Consider the following 20081-nt stretch of genomic DNA (forward strand, 5'->3'; position numbering starts at 1 on the left):
AAAATAAGAGGAATGACGTATATGTCTTTTTACATCTTACACTGGGGAGTTTGCCAATCTCCATGTGGTACCTAGCTGACAGCTGCTTTAAGAGGCAGCTATCATCATAGCTGTGCATATTGTAGCTCTTACCCAACATGCATCTAAGAATTTTGTTTTCCATCAAGAACAGTCAGGCTTATGGTTCAAATTATACCAAACGTTACAGATAAATAAAATGTCAGGAAATAAAAATATGGAGATATAAAAAAAGGGGCTGGTTTGTTTGTTAAACTGCAAACCTTAAGATTTACCAATGAATTTGAAGAGTATCAAATTCAGATATCTACTATTAGAGCTTCTATTGAAGAATAAACTAAAGCCCTTTTAAATGGAATCTATGTAATTTCTAATTCTATACTCATGTGTATTAGAACTGCTCTTTGTTTTTATGTTAGATGTGGCATAAGAAATGTAATTAGGACAATGATGACTTAAATGGAAGAGTAGTCTCAAGTAGGTGCAGTGAAACAAATGGGAAATTGGTCTGTCATTATCACTTCTTATTTTTTATTTGAAAAAAGATTATAGTGAGAAATAAATACAAGTCAAGGTATGAGAAATATTGTATATTCTTTATTCACATATGTTTTTATATTTATATTTATTATAATTTTTATATTAAATATGAGTTAAATTAGAACTCTAGCTGGTTTATTACATTCTTGGTGGTGCTTTTTTCTAGCAAAGATTTGTTCTAAAATATTAAAAATGTATGCTAACTGGGTTTTTTTAACTTACATATAATAACCATGCCTCAGCGTTTTGTTTTTCCCACTGCTTTCCATGTAAATCCCAGTTTCTTAAATTTGTAATGGTTCAGAAGGAATTTTATCTGGTTTTAAATTGTGACTTATGTCTCCATGTATGCCTGGCTGGTATAATGAAGAGTGCTAATGCAAATTTGTCAGTTGTTACAGATTTTCGCCTAAGACCTTCCACTACAGATGTTATTTTAGTTACTTACGTGTGCCAGCCATGGATCTTAGTTATTCCTTCCTGAACTTTGTCTTGCTCTAAGAGCTGACATTTTAAATCAAGTTTGAAAGCATGGTCTTTGGCTGAAATTTTCAGTGAAGGAGATGATATTTTTTCTTTGCTTTTCAAGTAATCATGTAACATGGTGGTATTTGTGCTGTCGATTTGTGTGGAAATAGTAAAGATGTCATGATATAAGGAAGTGTACAAGCTGCCTGTTGGTTTTAATTTAGTAGATGGTGCCTACACAATAGTGCCTGGATATTCATTTTTGAAAGTAAAATGTTGTAGTACATCTCTCTTGGCATAATTTTGGATTTGATTATGTGGTGTGGTTATATGCAAAAAAAAAATAGACTAAATACTTGCAGAAGCTGCATCTTAGTAGCATGTAAATTAAAATAGTTCCTCCTAATCTGCTGAAATATCACTGGTTAGTGTTTATTGTTGTAAGCAAGTGCAAATTCATATTAGTTTTTCCAAGGAACTGGGTCAGGCTGTCGTACCAAATAACGAATACACTAGAGAAGAAGTTTGGCAGCTCGCTAGACGTGTATTTCTATAACGCGTAGGTACTAAAACTTTCATTCCTTGGCCTTGGGACAGAGTTCCATCTGCTGAAGTTACTGTTGCGTGAGAACAAGCAGCCCTTTGGGCTGCCTCGTGTTCCTTGTTTGGATGATTCAGTGACTGGAGCAGATGCTTTCTGAGAATGATTTTGTGAGCCTTCCCTGAGTTCACCTGTATTAAAATTTGGGGGTTCAAACACATCATAGTCCCAAAATTTCTTAGTGTGTTTTTACTTGTTAAAGCCTCATGTAGGAAGTTCTTACCAACATCAGTTTGATTATCTGCTATTTTTATTGCTCATCTGATCTGCATAACAGAGTTTGTAACTGCATACATTATACATACATTAAAATATGTAGGTAGCATTTTTAAGTTTTGCCAATGAGAATATAATCAGAGAATAGTTTGTCTGCCCTGCTTCTAGAGCTCTTAGTAGTATGTCATAGAAAAAAAATTACAAAAATGAGGTCTTTCACGCTGTTTTCCCTGTGGATATCCATCCACTTTAGCATCCTTTTTGTTAACAGGCTTCTCCCAAAGCAGAGGGTAAAGAGAGACAATCTGTAGTTTGTTACGGGGTTTGGGCTGGAAATCTGTAGAAGCCATTGCATATCTTCAGCCAAAGCAGGAGGTGAATAGCCACTTTACTGCAGTTGCAAGAAGAAACATTTAAGAGTAGCTGCTACATGTGATGGGGACCATTCAGTTTAAATACTCAGTACAGTCTGCAAGCACATAAACTTTAAAGGCATACTATATTCCTTCCTGCAGATCTCTTTATTGCCTTTTTCACCTTGTATTTTATGCCAGCATGTTTTGCTTGTATCCCTGCTTTTGTAGCAGAAGTTAACTGAATAGTATTACCAAAGTAATGCTGCCATTATTGTTGTGATTATTTCAGTTAAATTAATTTTTAAAGCAGTTGCATTGATTTTAATTCTGTTCTAAAGAACAGAAATTCATGGGTAGAGGGAGGGGATGGAGCTAAGTGCTCAGTTTTGCAAGAGGCTGTATCATTGTGGATCTGTAAAAGAAGCTGTTGGGGTTTTGCTGTTTTATTTTTGTTGGCGTTTTTTGGGTGTTTTGTTTTTTTTTGTTGTTGTTTTGTTGTTGTTGGTTTGGTTTTGTTTGCTTTTTTGGTTTTTGTTTGGGGTTTCTTTGGGTGGTTGGTTTTGTTTTTTTAAACCAAGCCATTACTGTTAGCTGGGGTTTTTTCAACAGAGCCATTAACAAGTTTTTCTGTGCGTGGGGTGAGTCACAAGCTTCATGTATATGAGTAATTTGTCAAGATTTCTTTCAGTGGTATAAGTGTACCACTGAAACTGGCTTTCAGTGGCTAAGTGTATCCCCTTGTATCTGGCACTGACTTGTCTTTTTTCTGAAATATGATTTTTTCTGAAATATGATTTGTGTTGTGTAAGACTGGTTATAAATATTTAGCTTAAGACTTGAACCCATTTCATTTTTTTCTCTTAATTTATTATCTAAGTAATTGGCAATTACAATGCATTTATTGGAATTTGAAGCCTCACCGTTTTCTGGTAGAAGAGAACTTGTAAATGCATTATTATTACTATTGTACCATATTTCAGGACACTACATGGCAGGGGGATTGGAAGTAGTTGATCTTTAAGGTCCTTTTCAACCCAAACCATTCTGTGATTCTATGAATTTTAACATCATTAACATTTTGAAGTTTTTTATTGTATCCTTTTTCAGGACAGTAGCTCATTAGTATATCAATGCTATTTAGCAACGTTAATTTTAATTTCTTTTACCTTTTTAAGACAACATCTGGGGAAGATGTACGGGACTTCACAAAGGTGCTGAAGAATAAGTTCCGGTCAAAGAAGTATTTTGCAAAGCATCCCCGACTTGGCTACCTACCTGTGCAAACAGTATTGGAGGGTGACAACCTGGAAACGTAAGCTTGATTATAGAGTAATTGCTTCTGGGGTCACTGGCTTACTTCATTAAAAACAAAAAAGTGAAACTCAAGAAATAATCAGGAGCAGTTGTAGAGCCTTGTGCTGTATTATTTTCTGCTAATTGCTTTGCATTATTTGCAGATCTTCCCTGTTTTTTAAAACGTAAAATGTTTTATACTTTATTTTTTGTAATCATTTTATCATAAAGCCATGGACTTCAGCAGGTAGACTGGGCTGAATGGCTGGTTTACAGAGAATTTTTTGTGGAATCTGGGCTTTTGGAACTTCACTGCTTATTTGGTTATGTCAAAGTCCCTGGAGTTAGAAATCTCTGAGCTGATTAGGTTCTTACAGGCTTCAGAGGTATAAGTGGACTAATAAAAGGGAGCACTCTCAGCATCTCCACAGTATTATTTATGGTGCTGGCACAATTACTCCACTTGATTAACTCATTTGGTAGTTGTCAGCAAAGGACACTCTTAAAAGAGCAAAATTAAGATGTGTTGACACGGTGCTAGAAGTAGTTTCATGGATTGACTCTCCTTGACATCCTGGAGTCTGCAGTACTCTCATGTTCCCTGAATATACCACTGCTTAGCTAGCAACAGTCAATGTGAAGCTTCAAGATATATGCTCTGCTTGCATGCAGAAGCTCAGTCCCATTGTACACACGTTGTTCTCATGACTGGAGGACTGTGTATTTTATTTACAATTAGCAAACAAAACCTGTGCATTAGCAGTTTCAGAAACAGGAGGAAGTAATCTGAAAACTGGCATTACTGATGGCCTGGCTTCTAAGGGAGCAGCGCACATTCAAATGTTAAAATGTTACTCAGCAGGGCAGTCTTCAGCTGCCACCAACACAGGAAAGCAAAGCTGCTTTGTTGTGATGAAAGCTTGCAAATGACTCCAGAAATTGGAATGTCAAAAATGTAATCACAGGTCAGGATAAAACTCTTTTGGTCCAGTCATGTGGGAAATATACAGATAAATTGCCAGCATCGTGCTGAGGGAACTGCTGATACTGGTTCTCTCCCCTGCGGGCGGCAAAACTCAGTAATACATTCCTTTACATAAAAAATAAAGGAAATTAAAAAAATCCTAAATAGTCAAGTGTCAGAATATAATATAATATGCATTTACCTCTGATTATTTTTATGCAGAAGGAAAATAAGCACTGATAGCTTTGACTTATGGTGGGGGTTTTGTTGTTGTTCCTCACACACACACACAATGTTTTTATTTTTAAATATATTTTCTAATTAGTTTAAAATGAAAGCTCTGGTACTTGAGCAGAATTGAACTCATTATGGCTTAGGAACCAATAACACAAAATATTATTTTTATTTAACAAAATGAAGTATGCAAGTCAGTCTCCTGTCTCTCCATGATACATGACAGTATCTGTTGCTGTCTCTTTTGGAGGTCTGTTGTCGCTGACAATCTAGGTCGTTTTCTGCTTAAAATATTTTATGTTTCTCCAGCTTTCTCTTGCTTAAATGGCACTAAAGTTTTGTTTCATAGTTGCTTTCTTTTTTTTTCTTTTCTTTTTTTGATCTTCCTTACAGTCCTATCACTCTCATCAGTATGTGGCCAGAGCAATATGAGTGAGTATGCAGAACCTCTTTCTCTGAAAGCTTAATATACTGGTTGTTTTCTTTTAGCTGAGTTGCAACTAATCTGATGTGCATGAGCTATAGGGCATGGCTGACCCAAAACAATAACCCCCTCATCAGTATTGTGAATTAATTTATTTGTCATCAGTCTAACTTACTTTAAATATAATGTTGTTTATATCATGAATTGCTTCAGACATGTTCTTTTTATTTTTTTTTTTAACTAGTCCTTCTCAGTCTCCACAGCTGTTTCATGATGACACACACTCCAGGATAGAGCAGTATGCTACTAGGTAAGAGATGCAGTGTCTCACCAATAAATTGCATTTTGTGATTGATTCCTGCAGATTTTAATATACCCTACTAGTTGGACATTATTTATTAAAAGGATACAATTCTCTGTAATCAGAAGTAAAATGTTTTTGTATCATTAGTTTCTGAATGAAGTCATAATAAATGTAAAATAGTTGCATTAAATCTGTTGTCTGTTATCCAGAATTGAAAATGTTGCAGAATTACATAGGTGACTTGTAGGCATGTTACTCTGAACTAGATGTGTTTGAGATGCTTCAAAGCAGAGATGATCTAAATGGCCCTAGTCACTTAGAAGCTTGTCCTTACCTTCAGGGGAGGTGTTGGAGCACAACATCCCACCCCAGCCAAGGTAGGACCAGGTGATCAATGCAACTTCATCCTGTGTGTTGCTTTCATTTATCATCTTCCTTCAAACCTGAGGAATATTAACAAATGTACAGATGTGCACGTTTTCTCCATGCTAAAAGATGACACCAAAATTCCCAATTCTTTAGGGCCTTGCACACTGCTTTCAAAAAGAAGTTTAAAGATGCCTGTAACAATGCGTAAGACACTTGCAAAAATACATGTGCGTTTAAGGTATCCTTATAGTAAAGGAAATAGCTCTGTTTGGTGCAGTTTAATATATGTGCACATCATTGAGTGTTACTAGATTTTTATGTATGTATCTTACTGTATGTAAGGTATGTCTTTCCTAGAGACCCGAAAAGACAGAAAAATTCTGCTGTGATTTTAAAGAGCTGTATGGCTTTATATATACAGTATAATAATCTAGTCCTTTTAGATTAATTTCTTCTAGAGCAAGGAAGCATAGGCAATGACTCTCTGTAATTACACTGTTTTTTGTGTTGGTTTCCAGGACTTGTCTGTCCACAGTGTGATGTTATTTGCCAAGCATAATTTCAGATGTTGCATGTGCTATATTTAAAAAGTATTCATCCTTTTTTGTTAGTCCGGCTTTATAAAATTCAAAAAGAAAACCATCTGTGAAAACATCTCTTTAATTTTACCGTAACAGTTGTGGTGATGCTAATCATAATTATACTACAGCTAGAAAATATACTTGTTCTTTGTTGTTTGGCAAGTAGAATTAGTTAATCATAGTACAAGTTTCTCATAAAAGTCCTATGGATTATAGGTTTTTGTCACAAAATCTAGGAGTTTATTCTTATTCATATGTACCAAGACTGCCATATCTGAGCTGTTTCTAAGCAGAACTGGTCTTCGCGCTGCCTCTGTTCAAACTGTGCAGCATGTTTGTTCCCTGAAAGTCACAGTCTTTCTCTTCCTTTCAGGCTCGCACAGATGGAAAGGACCAATGGCTCCTTCCTCATGGACAGTAGCTCCACCACAGGAAGCGTGTAAGTAACTCATTAAGGCTGCCAGGAGCTTTCATTATAGATGCATGGTACAAACTTCCTAAATTGTAACACAGCACCTACTTAGTCCCAGTGACAATAGCTAATAAGTATGACCACAAGGATGCCTGCATAAATTTCATTATTCTAAGCACCAATTGTAGAAATAGGTGGTGTTCACTTGATGTTGTAAGGGAATTCTACATTTGTCAACCATTCTGCTTCAAAAGTGTGGATATTACATGTGACAGGAAAAAAGTCACAGCTGTGTAAGTTCTAGTTGGTATTCCTTTTCTGCTTTTATTACAGCATAAAGAAAAAAATTCCTTTGTCAAAGTGGACAGTGGAGTGGGTCAAAAGGTTCTGCCCACTCCCATGACAATTTTCTCATTGAAAATAAATCATCTATAATTTGAAGCTTCTGCAGAGCCTGAACAGTGCTGCTGTTACTTGTTTCTATTTCATTTTGCTGGCTGCTGATCATCTCTTTATACATGGGGATACAAACACAGTCCTACAATAATTTTATCAAGGCTATTTTTTTTTATTACATGTCACTTTTATTCTAAAAACTTTCATTAAAATACATTGATGAATCTGGGAAGCACAGAATCCTTTGAATTACTGATGAATTAAATATGGGATTTTTTCCAGGGTAAAAATAAATGAATGTTTTAACTTCACTGTATCATTGGTTTTATTAATAAAATCAGCGTAGTAGGACTCTGTTTCTTTTAATTTATTAGTGAATGTCATCATCCTTTTATAGAGGAAGCAGAAATTGTTCAGTTTTAGTTAGAAAATGCTTGTGTTCTCAATAATGTTTTCATTTACTTTTTAAAATCGAATAATGAAATTATTCTACCTATGAATGTGCTAACAATTTGTGATTTAAAGTACTTTGCTTCTGAGAAGCACATGTGACCACCTTTAAATGTTTCTTCTTTCCTGCTTACTTAACTCTATTTACATAACTAATTAAGCTTTTTTCATGTGTAACTGGTTTTATGTGTTTCTGTCATTGGTGCGCTCATCAGTGACAGAAATGCAGCCAAAATATTCCCTTTTGAGTTCCCTTCCAAAAAATACCCGCTTGGGTTATGGGATGGTTTCATCCCATACTGTCATTTGGCAGAAAAGCTGAAAACTTCAAGGCAGCTAAGTGCCCATATGCTTGATTGAGCTGTTTATTTTGCAATTAATGAGTCTACTCATACACAAAGACCAAACAACCAGCCATCCCAAAGGTAGAAGGGGGGGTCTATATGCTTAATTTTTACAGGCAGATTAGCTTTTGATTTTAATGCAATTTCCCTGATCACCTATAAAAAATGACCTTTTATTTAAGAAAAACAACAAACATGGAGAACTTGTATGCCAACATGCAAGAGGGTCCTCTGAATTTGGGTCTGTCCTCTTGTCAAAATGGGACTGTCACACAAAGCATGCAGACATTTAGAGGCCTGGGAGGACAAGAAAGTAACTGTACCCAATGACATCTTCCATTTTATTTCCAGATAATACTGCATTCTTTTACTAAGGTAAATACTGAAGTACTTCACAAATTCTTCCCTGGGAAGCCTGTGCCAGTGCTTGGCAACCATTTTGGTGAAGAAATTTTTTCCAGGGATCTACAGAGCTATGAAGTTTGGATCCCAGTTTGGATTATATGCCACCTACAGCTGAAACGTTGGGAATTTAGGATTATAATTCAGCTCTAATCTTATTATTTAAATACATTTGAGCATGGTGTAATCATTCTATATAAACTGAATTTGAAGGAGGAATCTGAAATATGGATGCACATCTGTTCAGCTCAGATTGAATTCAGAATTGGAGTTGTTCTGTAATCTTATTTTTATTGGTCCTCAAGATACCTTCAGTTTACTGTGAACCCAGAACAGAGGCATAGTTGTACAAATTGCTGCTTTGGTCTTGTTGGGTTCACAACTTTGTCAACAGTATTTTTAACACTCTATACTCCAAAGAGTACATGTAAGAAGTCTTCTACATATGAATGACAATAAGAGAACTTCTGCTGGGAGTAAAATGTCATGAGGTTGAGGTCTTTTGCAAGAATATTTTGCAATATGTCATTTGATTAAGAAAACATTCTTCAAGAAAATTTATTGGCTTTCAACTAGCCTGTTGTCTTAAATGTCATTATGACTACTTCTGTCTCCCTAATTAAGCTTTTCTACCCCTAGCCTCCCCTAAAGGTATATGAATTCCGTTAAAAAACATATTTTCCTCAATTGGAAAAATATCTATAGATAGCGAAGAAAAGTCATAGTCCAGCTTCTTCACAAACATTCTAATACTCTCATATGTGAGTTTTCTGGTTTAAGTACATTCAATGAAAATCTTTTTCCTTCATGTTGTCTTCTCCATACGTTATGGAGTTCTAAATGTTTAGGCTAGACTGTTGTGATGAATTTTCTTTGGCTTTATTTCATGCAAAAACATTTGTTTCTTTAAAGCAGGCTGGCCTCCTCACAAGTGAAGATGAGCAGAAGTTAAAAATGAATTCTTTGAAGCAACGAATAGTGTTGCTGACAGAAAGCTCTGTCTCACAATTTCATTGAATCACAGAACTGTTTGGGTTGGAAGGGACATGAAAGATCATCTAGTTCCAGTCTCTTCCAGTATACTAGGTTGCTCAAAGCCCCATCCAGTTAGTTAGGAAAATAGTACAAGAACGTAGCTCTCCTATTCCTGTAATGTATGAAGTATCCCATCCAGCCCATACTGAAGTTAATTGCCCTCGCAGTAGTATAAATGCTTTCTTTATACCTCTGAATGTTTAAATAGCTGTTTTCTGATCAGTGCCTTTTCCACCAGTTATCTTCATGTCTACAACACTGTTGATGCCACTTTACACCCAACTAAAGGTAGAGGTGGAGCATACTTGAAATTTTCTTAGGGAGCTGTGCACTCAGCTGCAGGAGTAGAAACAAGCAGTGAAGGCCAGTGGTACTTTTAACTGGCACTGCCACACAGTGTGTCATAAGTCAAATTGGAGCCCCAGTATGTAGTGTGTGAATTCTTCAGCATAAGTGGTTAAAAGGCATCTTGTCACAATGGGAAATCAGTTCCACTTGATAAAATTAGGAAGGCAAGTAAGTTAAAGACAAAGCATTTTGGAGTACCTTCTGAGCCTCGTTCTCATAGCATGAGTACTATTTACCCTTTTTACATAGCATTAATGCTGTTTACATAGCATTAGTACTATTTACAGGCAAGGTATGCTTTATTTTGACTAGAAAACATGGAGCCACAGGAAAAAGGAAAATTATCAGTGATGGGGGTTCATAAATATTCCCATTTTACCATCTGAAATCTCATTTTGCAGTTTTCCTACTTTTTGAATCATTAGCAATCATAAAAATAATACACTGATAAAAATTGACTGTTGGGAAATCTGAAATTTTTCTTTCTACAGCATAGTCTTGATGCAAGGGAAATTATTTGTGTTGCAAATAGAATTTTGCCTCTTGCTTCCTCCATGCATAATGCATGTTTTGGAACAAAACTCTTGAAAACATATATCCACAAAGAGAATAGGATATTACAAAGGCCATTTTCTCTGGGTTTCCTAATTGGGCTGCTCTTTTCCTTTGAGGTGTATTACTTGTACGTCTGACCTGAGACATCATTTTCACTGCTTTCTACTGTGGTGAAATGCTGAAAAGGAACTGCAGTCTTTGCTATTGAATGACTTTGTGTACTTCTATTTTTCTTCTCAAAGAATGCAGGGTCTTCAGGATAATAACAACCATGAAAGGATGAGGAATTTGATTTGAAATTGTGCTTTTATTTTGGTTGCTGATTGCCATCTCTAACCAATTCTGCTGAAGGGAGTCACGGATTCTCAAACTAGAAGTGTGTGCATGGCATAAAGCATGTCTCACTCCCTTATGTTGTAGGTCATTTTGAGGCCTTGGGACTCCCTTGTTACTAATGAATCTGTTAATTCAGTCATGAGTTTTGTTACTGCATGTTCAAAGTTCTGTTTTTTTGAACTAGTGATTTTGGAAGATAGACCAGAGGTGGAAAACATGGTTAACAATACACTTTTCCTTCAGAAGACTTAAGTTTTCAGGCATTTCTTTCAGCATGTAAAAAAAAATCTGCTTTCAGCTTCCAGGTTTGATGCCTAAAAAAAGACTGGTCAATATTCAGTCTGTAACTTAAACTACTTGATCCCATGAACCTTCTTGACAACATCAACAGCCTTGCACAAAAGAAGGCTGTATGTGTAGTTACACTGTACCACAGAATTATTAAAACTGTGGTTTGAACCGAGGATGATAAAGCTGTATTCTCTTTGCAGTCTGCTTTAACACTTATTTCTGTGCACTTCTTGTTAGTAGCCCTACTGTGTACCACAGAGTTTGAAGCCTCAAAAGGGGGTTAGTTACATCACTTTGGCAAAACATTAGTAAGGGGTGTTTGTTTTTTTTTATCAAGATGGTTAAAGGGTGGAGAAGTACCATGAGGCTTTCATGATCACATTAGGACCTGATCCAAACTCCATTAACTGCACTAGCCTTTGTTTTAGTTTTAACTGGACTAATGAAAAATAACAGAGAGTGATGATGAGTTTCCGTGAGATCACTCAAGAAGTGGAGAAGAGCAAGCAATTAGAAGCTTTTTTCTGTAGGTTAGGTAAAAAATCGAGCACTGTTCTCTTTCTTTTTCAGATATTCCCTATATTTTTGAGGGACTTAAATGAAGATACAACCTTAATCACATTTTGATTATGTAGCTGTACTTAATGAAAAATTCATTACCCTTATTCATTTGAATAGGAAGATCCATATTGTCATTTCTTCTTATGAGTGTAGTACTGACTACAGCCAAGACAGATAAGAAATAAGTGTACATTATTTCCTTTAAACTTTTGACTCATTTTTAAAAGCAGAATTCACTAATTAGCTTCCTTTTTCAATTTTACATGGAAACTTTTTTCAACCTAGTAGTTAATTACAGAAGACAGGATGAAAGAAAGTGATATGCAACCAGGGCTGTTCATACCTCTTTTTAACCTTTATATCATAAATTAACTAATGTGGAATAGAATGCCATGAACTCCTAAAGTGTATAGAAATTTCACAGGCCATAATTTTTCTTTTGTTTGTTTGGTTTTGGTTTTCTAGGTATAATGTTACTTGATGCACATTTGTTTGATTGTAATAACTTAGATTTTCAAATCTCGATGACAAGTCGGAAAATGGAAGACCACATCGTAGCTTTGGGTAGATAGTGAAAAGTTATCCTTGGGAAGAAATAGTTTAGTGTTGTTCTACCATACGATGACTTCATAAGATATGCAGTCTCTCTTTTGTAGTCAAGCAGAGATTTAAGGGGTGTTTTCTTTTAGCATTCATACTGCTGCAGCAGTTTATCTCTTAAAAACACAAATAGTTGACATTGTTTAGACCCAGCCGGTAATTCAGCACTATGCAGCCATTTGCTCACCCTTCCCCTTCCCCATTCCAGGAGGGATGGGGAGGAGAATCAAAAGGATGTAAATCCCACAGGTTGGGATAAGAACAGTCCAATAACTGAAGTATAATACAAAGCTACTGATACTAAGAATAGTAATAAGGGAAATGACAAGGGGGAAAGAAAAAAAAAATAAACACAAGTGATGCACAATACAATTGCTCATGACCCGCTGACCGATAACCAGCCTGACCCAAGCAGCAGTCGGTCCCTTTCAAGTAACTGCCCCCAGTTTATATACTGGGCATGACATGCTGTGGTATGGAATACCTCTTTGCCTAGTTTGGGTCAGGTGTCCTGTCTCTGCTCCCTCCTGGCTTCCCGTGCCCCTCCTCACTGGCAGAGCATGAGACTGAAAAGTCCTTGATCAGGATAAGCAGTACTTAGCAACAACTAAAACATCGGTGTGTTATCAACATGGTTCTCGGACTACAGCCAAAAACATAGCACTGCACCAGCTAATAGGAAGGAGAAAAAATAACTGTTACAGCTGAAACCAGGACAATAGTATATATTTTTTATGCTCTTGATTTATCCTTCTTGAGCAAGTGAACTCTTTTTAGGACGTGATATCCTTCACTTCATATCCATCTGACTTTACTTAAGGACAGAATCTGGCAACTGGGAAAGAAAGGCACACCTGTACAAAAGCAAACTCATTTGGGCATTATAGCATAATTGAAAGTGTCAGGACTTCTGTATCTCCTTACCAGAAGGTAATTTCTATGTGAGTCGGGAGGAGGACAGTGTTATAGTTTATTTCTATCCCTGCATCATTAAGGAGGAGGATAAACTACTCTTGAAGGGTCTCAGGGTATCACATATGTACATCAAAATGGGGAAAACCCCTTGGAAATATAATGCTAATTCAAAACCTATAGCATTTCAAAACCTATAGCATTATTTTGCAGTATTGTCAGTCCTTTTGTGCAGTGCACAGTGTTAGCTAGATACTGGGTGAGTCATTATTTTATGACTTCTTGGAGAATTCCATGGGGAAATTTTTCTCTCTAATTTTATTAGGTAAATTGAATGCACCAAAATAATCTCCTAAAGACTTAAAAATGTCACCTATTTATGGTAAAAAAATTACAAACAAACAACAAACAAACAAAAAAAACCCTACCATATAGCTTCTTTGGGTTTATCTATTTTTAAGGCATTTCAAATCAGTCATCTTTGGTTTATACTATCTCTGATTCTTGCTTTCACTATTTCTTTTCAAACCATTTGTTCTTTATGCATACATTAAAACAAACTGGTCTTTTACACTGCTGCAGATCAATCTTTTTCCTTTGTATTGTCTTAGATGTTAGTTGGGTTTTTCCCCAGTATATTTTTTAGGCTTATTTCCTGCTCTCTTTGTCCTTTTTTACAAACAAACAAGCAGAACCCCTCAGCTTGACAAAGATGTTTGCTCACATAACAAATTGGTTTACTGCTCTGTCTTTATCTGTGTTGTTTTGTTGCTCTAGAGAGGATGAGCATGCCCTTATCCAGCAGTATTGTCAGACGCTGGGAGGAGAGTCGCCTGTGAGTCAGCCACAGAGTCCTGCTCAGATACTCAAGTCAGTGGAAAAGGAAGAGCGAGGAGAGCTAGAGCGCATCATTGCTGACCTTGAGGAAGAGCAAAGGTCTCATAATCATCCTACCTGATGTCTGAATTGTCACCTCCTTGTCTGAGCCATGCATGTATTGTGTGTAGTTGTTGGAGATGAGAAGAGATGGACCTAGGAGTCATGATTTTAGCCAAATATATAAAATCAATCAAGGCATATGTCGTGCAGAGCCTAATTGTTACACAGAAGAGGGTGGGTCTGTAATAAAATACCTTATTTACATCCCTATTTTCTTGGTTTATAATTTGGCGGTTTTACCCCCTAAACTACAAGACATTGTTTTTGTGTGAGCTACTTGTGTTCTTAGATGGAGGTGATGATAATATCATTTGACCTAAGGAAGTTTTAGGAAGTTTTTTTTTATTTTAATTTGCTCAAGTGAGCATTCTCCTCTTTTCAATATATCAGGAGTCTACAGATAGAATATGAGCAACTAAAGGAGCAACATCTTCGTAGAGGAATAAACCCTCTTGCTTCACCTCCCGACTCCATTGTGTCACCTCATCATGCTGAAGATGCTGAGCTCATTGCTGAAGCTAAACTCCTAAGGCAACATAAAGGTCGCCTGGAAGCAAGGATGCAAATACTGGAAGATCACAATAAACAGTTGGAGTCTCAGCTTCACCGGCTACGGCAGCTACTTGAGCAGGTAGATGGACACTGATGTTTTTCCCCTTTGCTGTTTCTGCACTATGGATTTCTTGGTGGAAACAAAACACTGGAATTTTACTGCAGATATTTTCACTACACTAGCTTGGTCTCTTGCAGTCAGTCATTTCTAGCATGAAGAGATATTTTTCCTATTCTCTAGTAGAAGCCATGGTGAAAGTCAAATAACACAAGAAGATTACAAGTGCTGGAGTGATTGTGGTAACTTATGAAACATTGAGCATAACTCAGAATCACAGACCAGCCCAGGCTGGAAGGAACCTCAAAAGATCATCTGATCCAGCCTTATTTGGGAAAGGGAGCCTAAGTGAGGTTACCTAACACTCTTTCCAATTGCATCTGGTAAAGCTCCAGTGAGCAGGACTCTACTATGTCATAGAATCGTTGAATAGTTTGTGTTCAAAGGGACCTTCAGAGGTCACCTAGTCTACCGCTCCCTGCAATGAGCAGGGACATCTTCAACTAGATCAAGCTGCTCAGAACCACATCCAGCCTGGCCTTGAATGTCTCCAGAGATGGTGCATCTAACAGGTCTGTGGGGAGGTTGTTCCAGTGGATATTGTTCTTACTGTAACAATTATCCAAAATAATACTCTGCTTTAGAAAGAGAAAATATGACCACTGGAAGGGCTTTGTCTAGGCCAGGCAATGGAGAGGTTTTTAAAAGCTAATCTTCCTAGAGCACTCCTTTCTGAAATTATCTTGACTTTCCCTGTAACCATTGCTATGGTACCCTCAGTGTGATTTTATTATTACTATTGTTATTAACATCCCTATGAGAACACAGTTGTATCTTGGGTATGTTGCAGTAGGTTTTAATGAATTAAAAAGCAAGGGAAAGAAAATATATATACCTTATTCCAAGTAGTGGTGCCAGTTGCACCCTGTATATGAGTTCAGCTTTCCATCTTTCCTTAAATAATTTATCTGCTGTCATGATTAGTCACTGAAACCTTTCTTAGCATGCCAAAAACAGATGGCCAAAAATGCATCCAAAATGCAAAAGACCAATTTGTTTACATTAAAAATCCAGCTCCTCTTCAATAGCATATTAAGAGCAATAAGCTACAGCAAAATGATCTGTGCACAGGATCTGCAGAAGACAAGAACCTTTTAGCAAATGTCAGTAACTAGAGATTTTAGGGATTTTTGTTGGGGGCAGAAATGTTGGTTGGTTTTGAAGCCAGAATAGGCACATCTAGATTATAAAAATAACAGCAGCAGCATCTACAAGGTGTTGCTAGAGATGTTAGTTTGTGGATCGTGTGTGGAAGTTCAAATGATGAAGAGAAATTCATATGAATGTTTTGTCCTAACTAATCATTACATTTGGTTCAGAGTACAGGAAGTCAAATGATTTCTGCATTTCATGAGTCAGGCAGGTGGCTGTATGTTGTAGAGGATTTAACTAAGCCAAGAAGCAGACTACATAAACCAGGTATCAAAATGGCATAAGCTCTTGCTGTGTAGATCATACTGTCATTACAGTGATAAAGATTTTTGTTTGTTTCTTTGTTTTATTGGTTGACTGTCATTTTCCTAGGCAGTTTTGGCTTAATTGCATCAAGATGCATTTGTTCCAGTGGCTTCTCTACCCCTCTAGCAGATTTTTTTGTTATTGTTACTGTTGTTCCAGCATCTTTAATCAGTATTTGAGTAGCCTAAATATTTCACAGGTAAGATAAAAACTGATGTAACTGTTAACAATAATTCATGAAGTATCTTGAGAACTATGACCAATTCTAAGTGTTTTAGAGAAGGGGTTAAAATCTGATTAAGAAACAGCTGTAGAATAGAAAAACAGAAGTTCTGCCATATCCCCAGTTGCTTTCAGCTTATCAAAAACATGTTCACACTTTAAAACTTTTTTTTTTTTTTTTTTTAATATAGCTGTGGTTAGTGTTTCATTTTTGTAATCTTTTCAGTATCCTTGTAACACTGTTAGGACCTTTAGGGTAGTGTGTTGAAGTGGACAGGCAGAACGTCAGTAGTTTCTTCTTACCAGTTTTGCCTTTGGATTTTTCTGGACATTCTGCAGCTTTTGGTTTCTGATAGGGAAATGTAAATCAGAGTTGACTATTTTTGGTATTTCTGATCATTTACACCTTATTTATTGTATGCTATTGTTTATTTGCTTCCTGTCCAAAATCTCCTGCCCCTGTGGGAGTCATGCCATGCTTCTGATTGTTCCAAGTACCATTTCCTAAGCTGTTCCTGTTTTTCTGTCTTTTAATGAAGTGGCTGGTACAAAGTCAAGTATGTGAAAGGTCTGCATTACCGCTTTTGTAATATATCTGTGAGTTTTCAATATGCCTTTTTATATGCTTTTAGTCAGCTATTCCCCTCAACAGGATTCAGAATTTCTAAGTAATTCAAATTTTTAGTATATGTTCTTTACAACTCCTTTATTTTGACATTAATACAATTTTGAAGCGGCGCTGACTGCCATTACTGCCCCCTGAACTTTCTGAAAAAAATGACCATTTTTCAGCAGTTTGGTTTTCTGTCACCTAGACCATTACTGCCTATGGAAGTCTTTAATTCTTTCACTGCTTGGGGAAGGACTTTATCAGATGCCAGCTGAGGATCTAAGATATTTGCTTATTTTTCTTTTATTTGCTGTCCCAATTTTTTTTTTTTTTTTTGTCGATATAAGGAATACCTTTTCTCATGAATGAAATGGATAATTTACATTTAAGGTTCCTGTAAGTCCCAATGTCCAAACCTATAACAACTCTGTAATTCCTGTATTAATAATTACTAGTATTTAAGGACACAACTGTCTTACAGCTGCTTCTTTGCTATGACTGGCATTTCATGGCATCTCTGTGTCTCTCCTGTTAACAGTAAGTCTCTCCGTTTCTCCACTTAGCCTCCCAACTGGTTTTTGGGTTTAATAACTTGTCATTGAATCTAAAATACTGAGACTTTTTTCTCTAAAAGATGTGGAGTCTGTCTGCACTCAGATACTTGGGTAGAAAATTAATGAAACTTAGAAACTTTTCTGCAGTCACTGTTTAATCTAGATGAGAGCATTCTATGACATTCTTTAGAGAGCACCTTTAGCAGAAATATGCATGCATCCTCACTGCACACTTCCCTGCTTCAGGTCACAATTCTGAGGTTACCATACTATTTTTATTTCAGCGAGCCCAAAGGATTGGTAGCTGTCACACAACGTTGTCATTTTTGTCTACCTGATTGATTATAGCGCCAAAGAGGAAGGTGAAAAAGAACTGGCATGTGATAGCTTTGATGCCAACGTGTTAATGATACAGAGAAAAAAAAAAGAGAATCCATTTTCAATTTTTATTCTTTCACCCTTTTAGATACTGCATGTACAAAGTAGAAGTAAGACCTATTATGAAGAGCATTTAAAGTCTGTTTGGATTTTTCTCTGCTGGTCTGAGCTACTGAATAGAGATTTCATATTGGATTTGATAATGAAGTTAATGGGAGCTAAAATCATCTGTCAGTGGCTACATGATCAAACTCAAAGACAGAGTAAATAGGGACTGCAACTCTCTCTCCAACTGAAAACAGAGGAGCAACTTTATAAGAGTAGAGGAGACTGTTTTGTAGCAGAGAGGATAAGTATGGAACAAGAAACTTGTGTAACGGATATAATAAGAGAATTTGGCAATTTTGAGGTTTTCTGTGATTTGGGAAGGGGGTGAGGGAAGGAGCACACCCATTTTTGGTTTGGTTTGATTTTTACCAAAAGCAACAGAAGTCAAGGGAAGAATGGGTATGTCTTATCTATTCATTAAGCCAGAAAACACTTCGGGCTTTTCTTTGAGAAAGACACCAGTAGGAGGCACGGTGAAATAAAGCATTGTAAGTCTAAACTGGTTAGAATAAATATCTCCTTTGAAAAGCTTTAAAAAACTGCTGTGATGCAGAAAAAATACCTCAATTTCAGAAGAACTTGCATATCACTTCATATTTTGGTTTTGCATAAAAGTTCAAAAACTCACAGAAACCGGACTTCTCCCTCATCCTTATAGAAGCATGCCCAGTATTCCTGCTTTTATTTATTCAGGAAGCAGCAGCAGGCCTATAGTAAAATCTAGGGTGATTTTCTTATTATTTCTGGCTCATGGGTTGTCTGATGGGTTGTTCTAAATAAGAATAAATGAACTTCATGATGCCCGTAGGGACTTGATAATGAAAGTGTTCCGATTTTGAAGGGTTATTCAACTAGGGTCAAGTAGAACATGATTTTCTACATTTTTTCCCTTGGGTTCTCTCCTAGTAAAACTGTTAAAGCATGTAAATACATGCAGCTATATCCTCAACAGTTTTACATTTAACGTTTTTCAGTATCTGATTATTATATTGAGGCATTTCTGCCACTAGCAGAACCCTTCCCTTTCTGCTCCAAACCCCACTCTTCATCTGCTTAACTGTATTTTTCTGTTTTTTGGAAGAAGCAGGTTTTGGTTTGCTTTCACTTTTCCTGTTCTTGCAGTCACTGGAACTATGTCATGTAATATCAGTATATTAAAATTAAGTCATCAGACATTGTCCTCTTATTAGAAGGTGGTAAGGGGTTTGGGTTTGAGTGGGGTTTTTGTTCATTTGTGGTGTCTGGGTTTTTTTAATCAGACTGGAATATTTCATTCTGCCTGCTGCAGCAATATATGGTACATCGATATAAAATATTCCAAGTATGTTTTGTTTGCTCTCAGTTTATCCACTGTTAAGAGTCCTTGTGCTCTGCAAGGCTTTTTTGTCATTTACAATAGTACTCCTGAGTGATACTAAATAACCTTCACTACTAACTCATCATTTAAGTTTGTAGGCATCTCCTTTCTATCCTGATTAATCTTGACTTTATAGTGCTTCGCTATACTTGATCTAGCCTATGTGTTGCTGTGCTACGGTTTTGTATCAAGTCCAGCAATGGTCTTCCTTCCTCAGTCACCTGTGCACCATTTGTCCACAGTTACTGCTTGAAGAGGGACAGAGATCCAGTCCAGGTGCAAGTTTGCATTTTGGATTATTCAGATTCTCTCTATCCATCTGTTTGTTGGGTGGGCAAGCAGCCACTCTGCTGCTGGAGTTAGCCTTGTTCTGTAATGAAGTAACTTGACTGTTAACCCTTGGAGAGTTTGCTTCATCTCTTTACCATTGTAGCTTTAACCTCTTCTTGAACAGAGATTCCTGGCAATACAGAATTCCCTGGGGTTAGTTACCCCAGGCTTGGCCTATTTAAAATCACCACACTTCTTTTACCTAGACTCTGCAGCAGGTTGAATTCTGATACTGAAGAGCAAATTGCTTAACTACTTGATAGGCATTCACTGTTCATAGGAGTGTCTTGACGGTAAAATCCTTGACTGGATTGAAAACATTTCCATTTTTATTTGTCTTCGGTGTGCAGAACAATATTCCTTGATTTATTCTTTTAGTCAAAACTGAAAGTTGGTGTTGTCATGCTCAAAGAGAGATGAGATTTGGAGGAGAAAAAAAAAATTG

The 20081-nt window shown here is 36.6% G+C and overlaps 2 protein-coding genes across 6 annotated transcripts in view; one reads left to right on the forward strand and one right to left on the reverse strand.

Moving 5' to 3' along the window:
* The window catches only part of UTRN (utrophin), a 369745-nt gene that overhangs the window by 341334 nt on the left and 8330 nt on the right, over positions 1 to 20081 (forward strand). For 4 of the 5 annotated variants that reach the window (XM_061471431.1, XM_061471430.1, XM_061471433.1 and 1 more), the window contains 6 exons: positions 3375 to 3511; positions 5084 to 5122; positions 5359 to 5424; positions 6742 to 6807; positions 13788 to 13946; positions 14340 to 14580. In XM_061471431.1, the coding sequence (XP_061327415.1) occupies positions 3375 to 3511; positions 5084 to 5122; positions 5359 to 5424; positions 6742 to 6807; positions 13788 to 13946; positions 14340 to 14580 (708 nt within the window). The remainder of the gene's footprint in view (positions 1 to 3374; positions 3512 to 5083; positions 5123 to 5358; positions 5425 to 6741; positions 6808 to 13787; positions 13947 to 14339; positions 14581 to 20081) is intronic. The other variant, XM_061471432.1, reaches the window with a different exon arrangement.
* The window catches only part of FBXO30 (F-box protein 30), a 322115-nt gene that overhangs the window by 11215 nt on the left and 290819 nt on the right, over positions 1 to 20081 (reverse strand). The gene's annotated exons all lie outside the window — the stretch shown is intronic.

This window comes from Pezoporus flaviventris, unplaced genomic scaffold, assembly GCF_033815535.1.
Source record: "Pezoporus flaviventris isolate CSIRO_AGI_PZ_B2104156 unplaced genomic scaffold, CSIRO_AGI_Pfla_v1 ptg000066l, whole genome shotgun sequence".
Taxonomy (NCBI): Eukaryota; Metazoa; Chordata; class Aves; order Psittaciformes; family Psittacidae; genus Pezoporus; species Pezoporus flaviventris.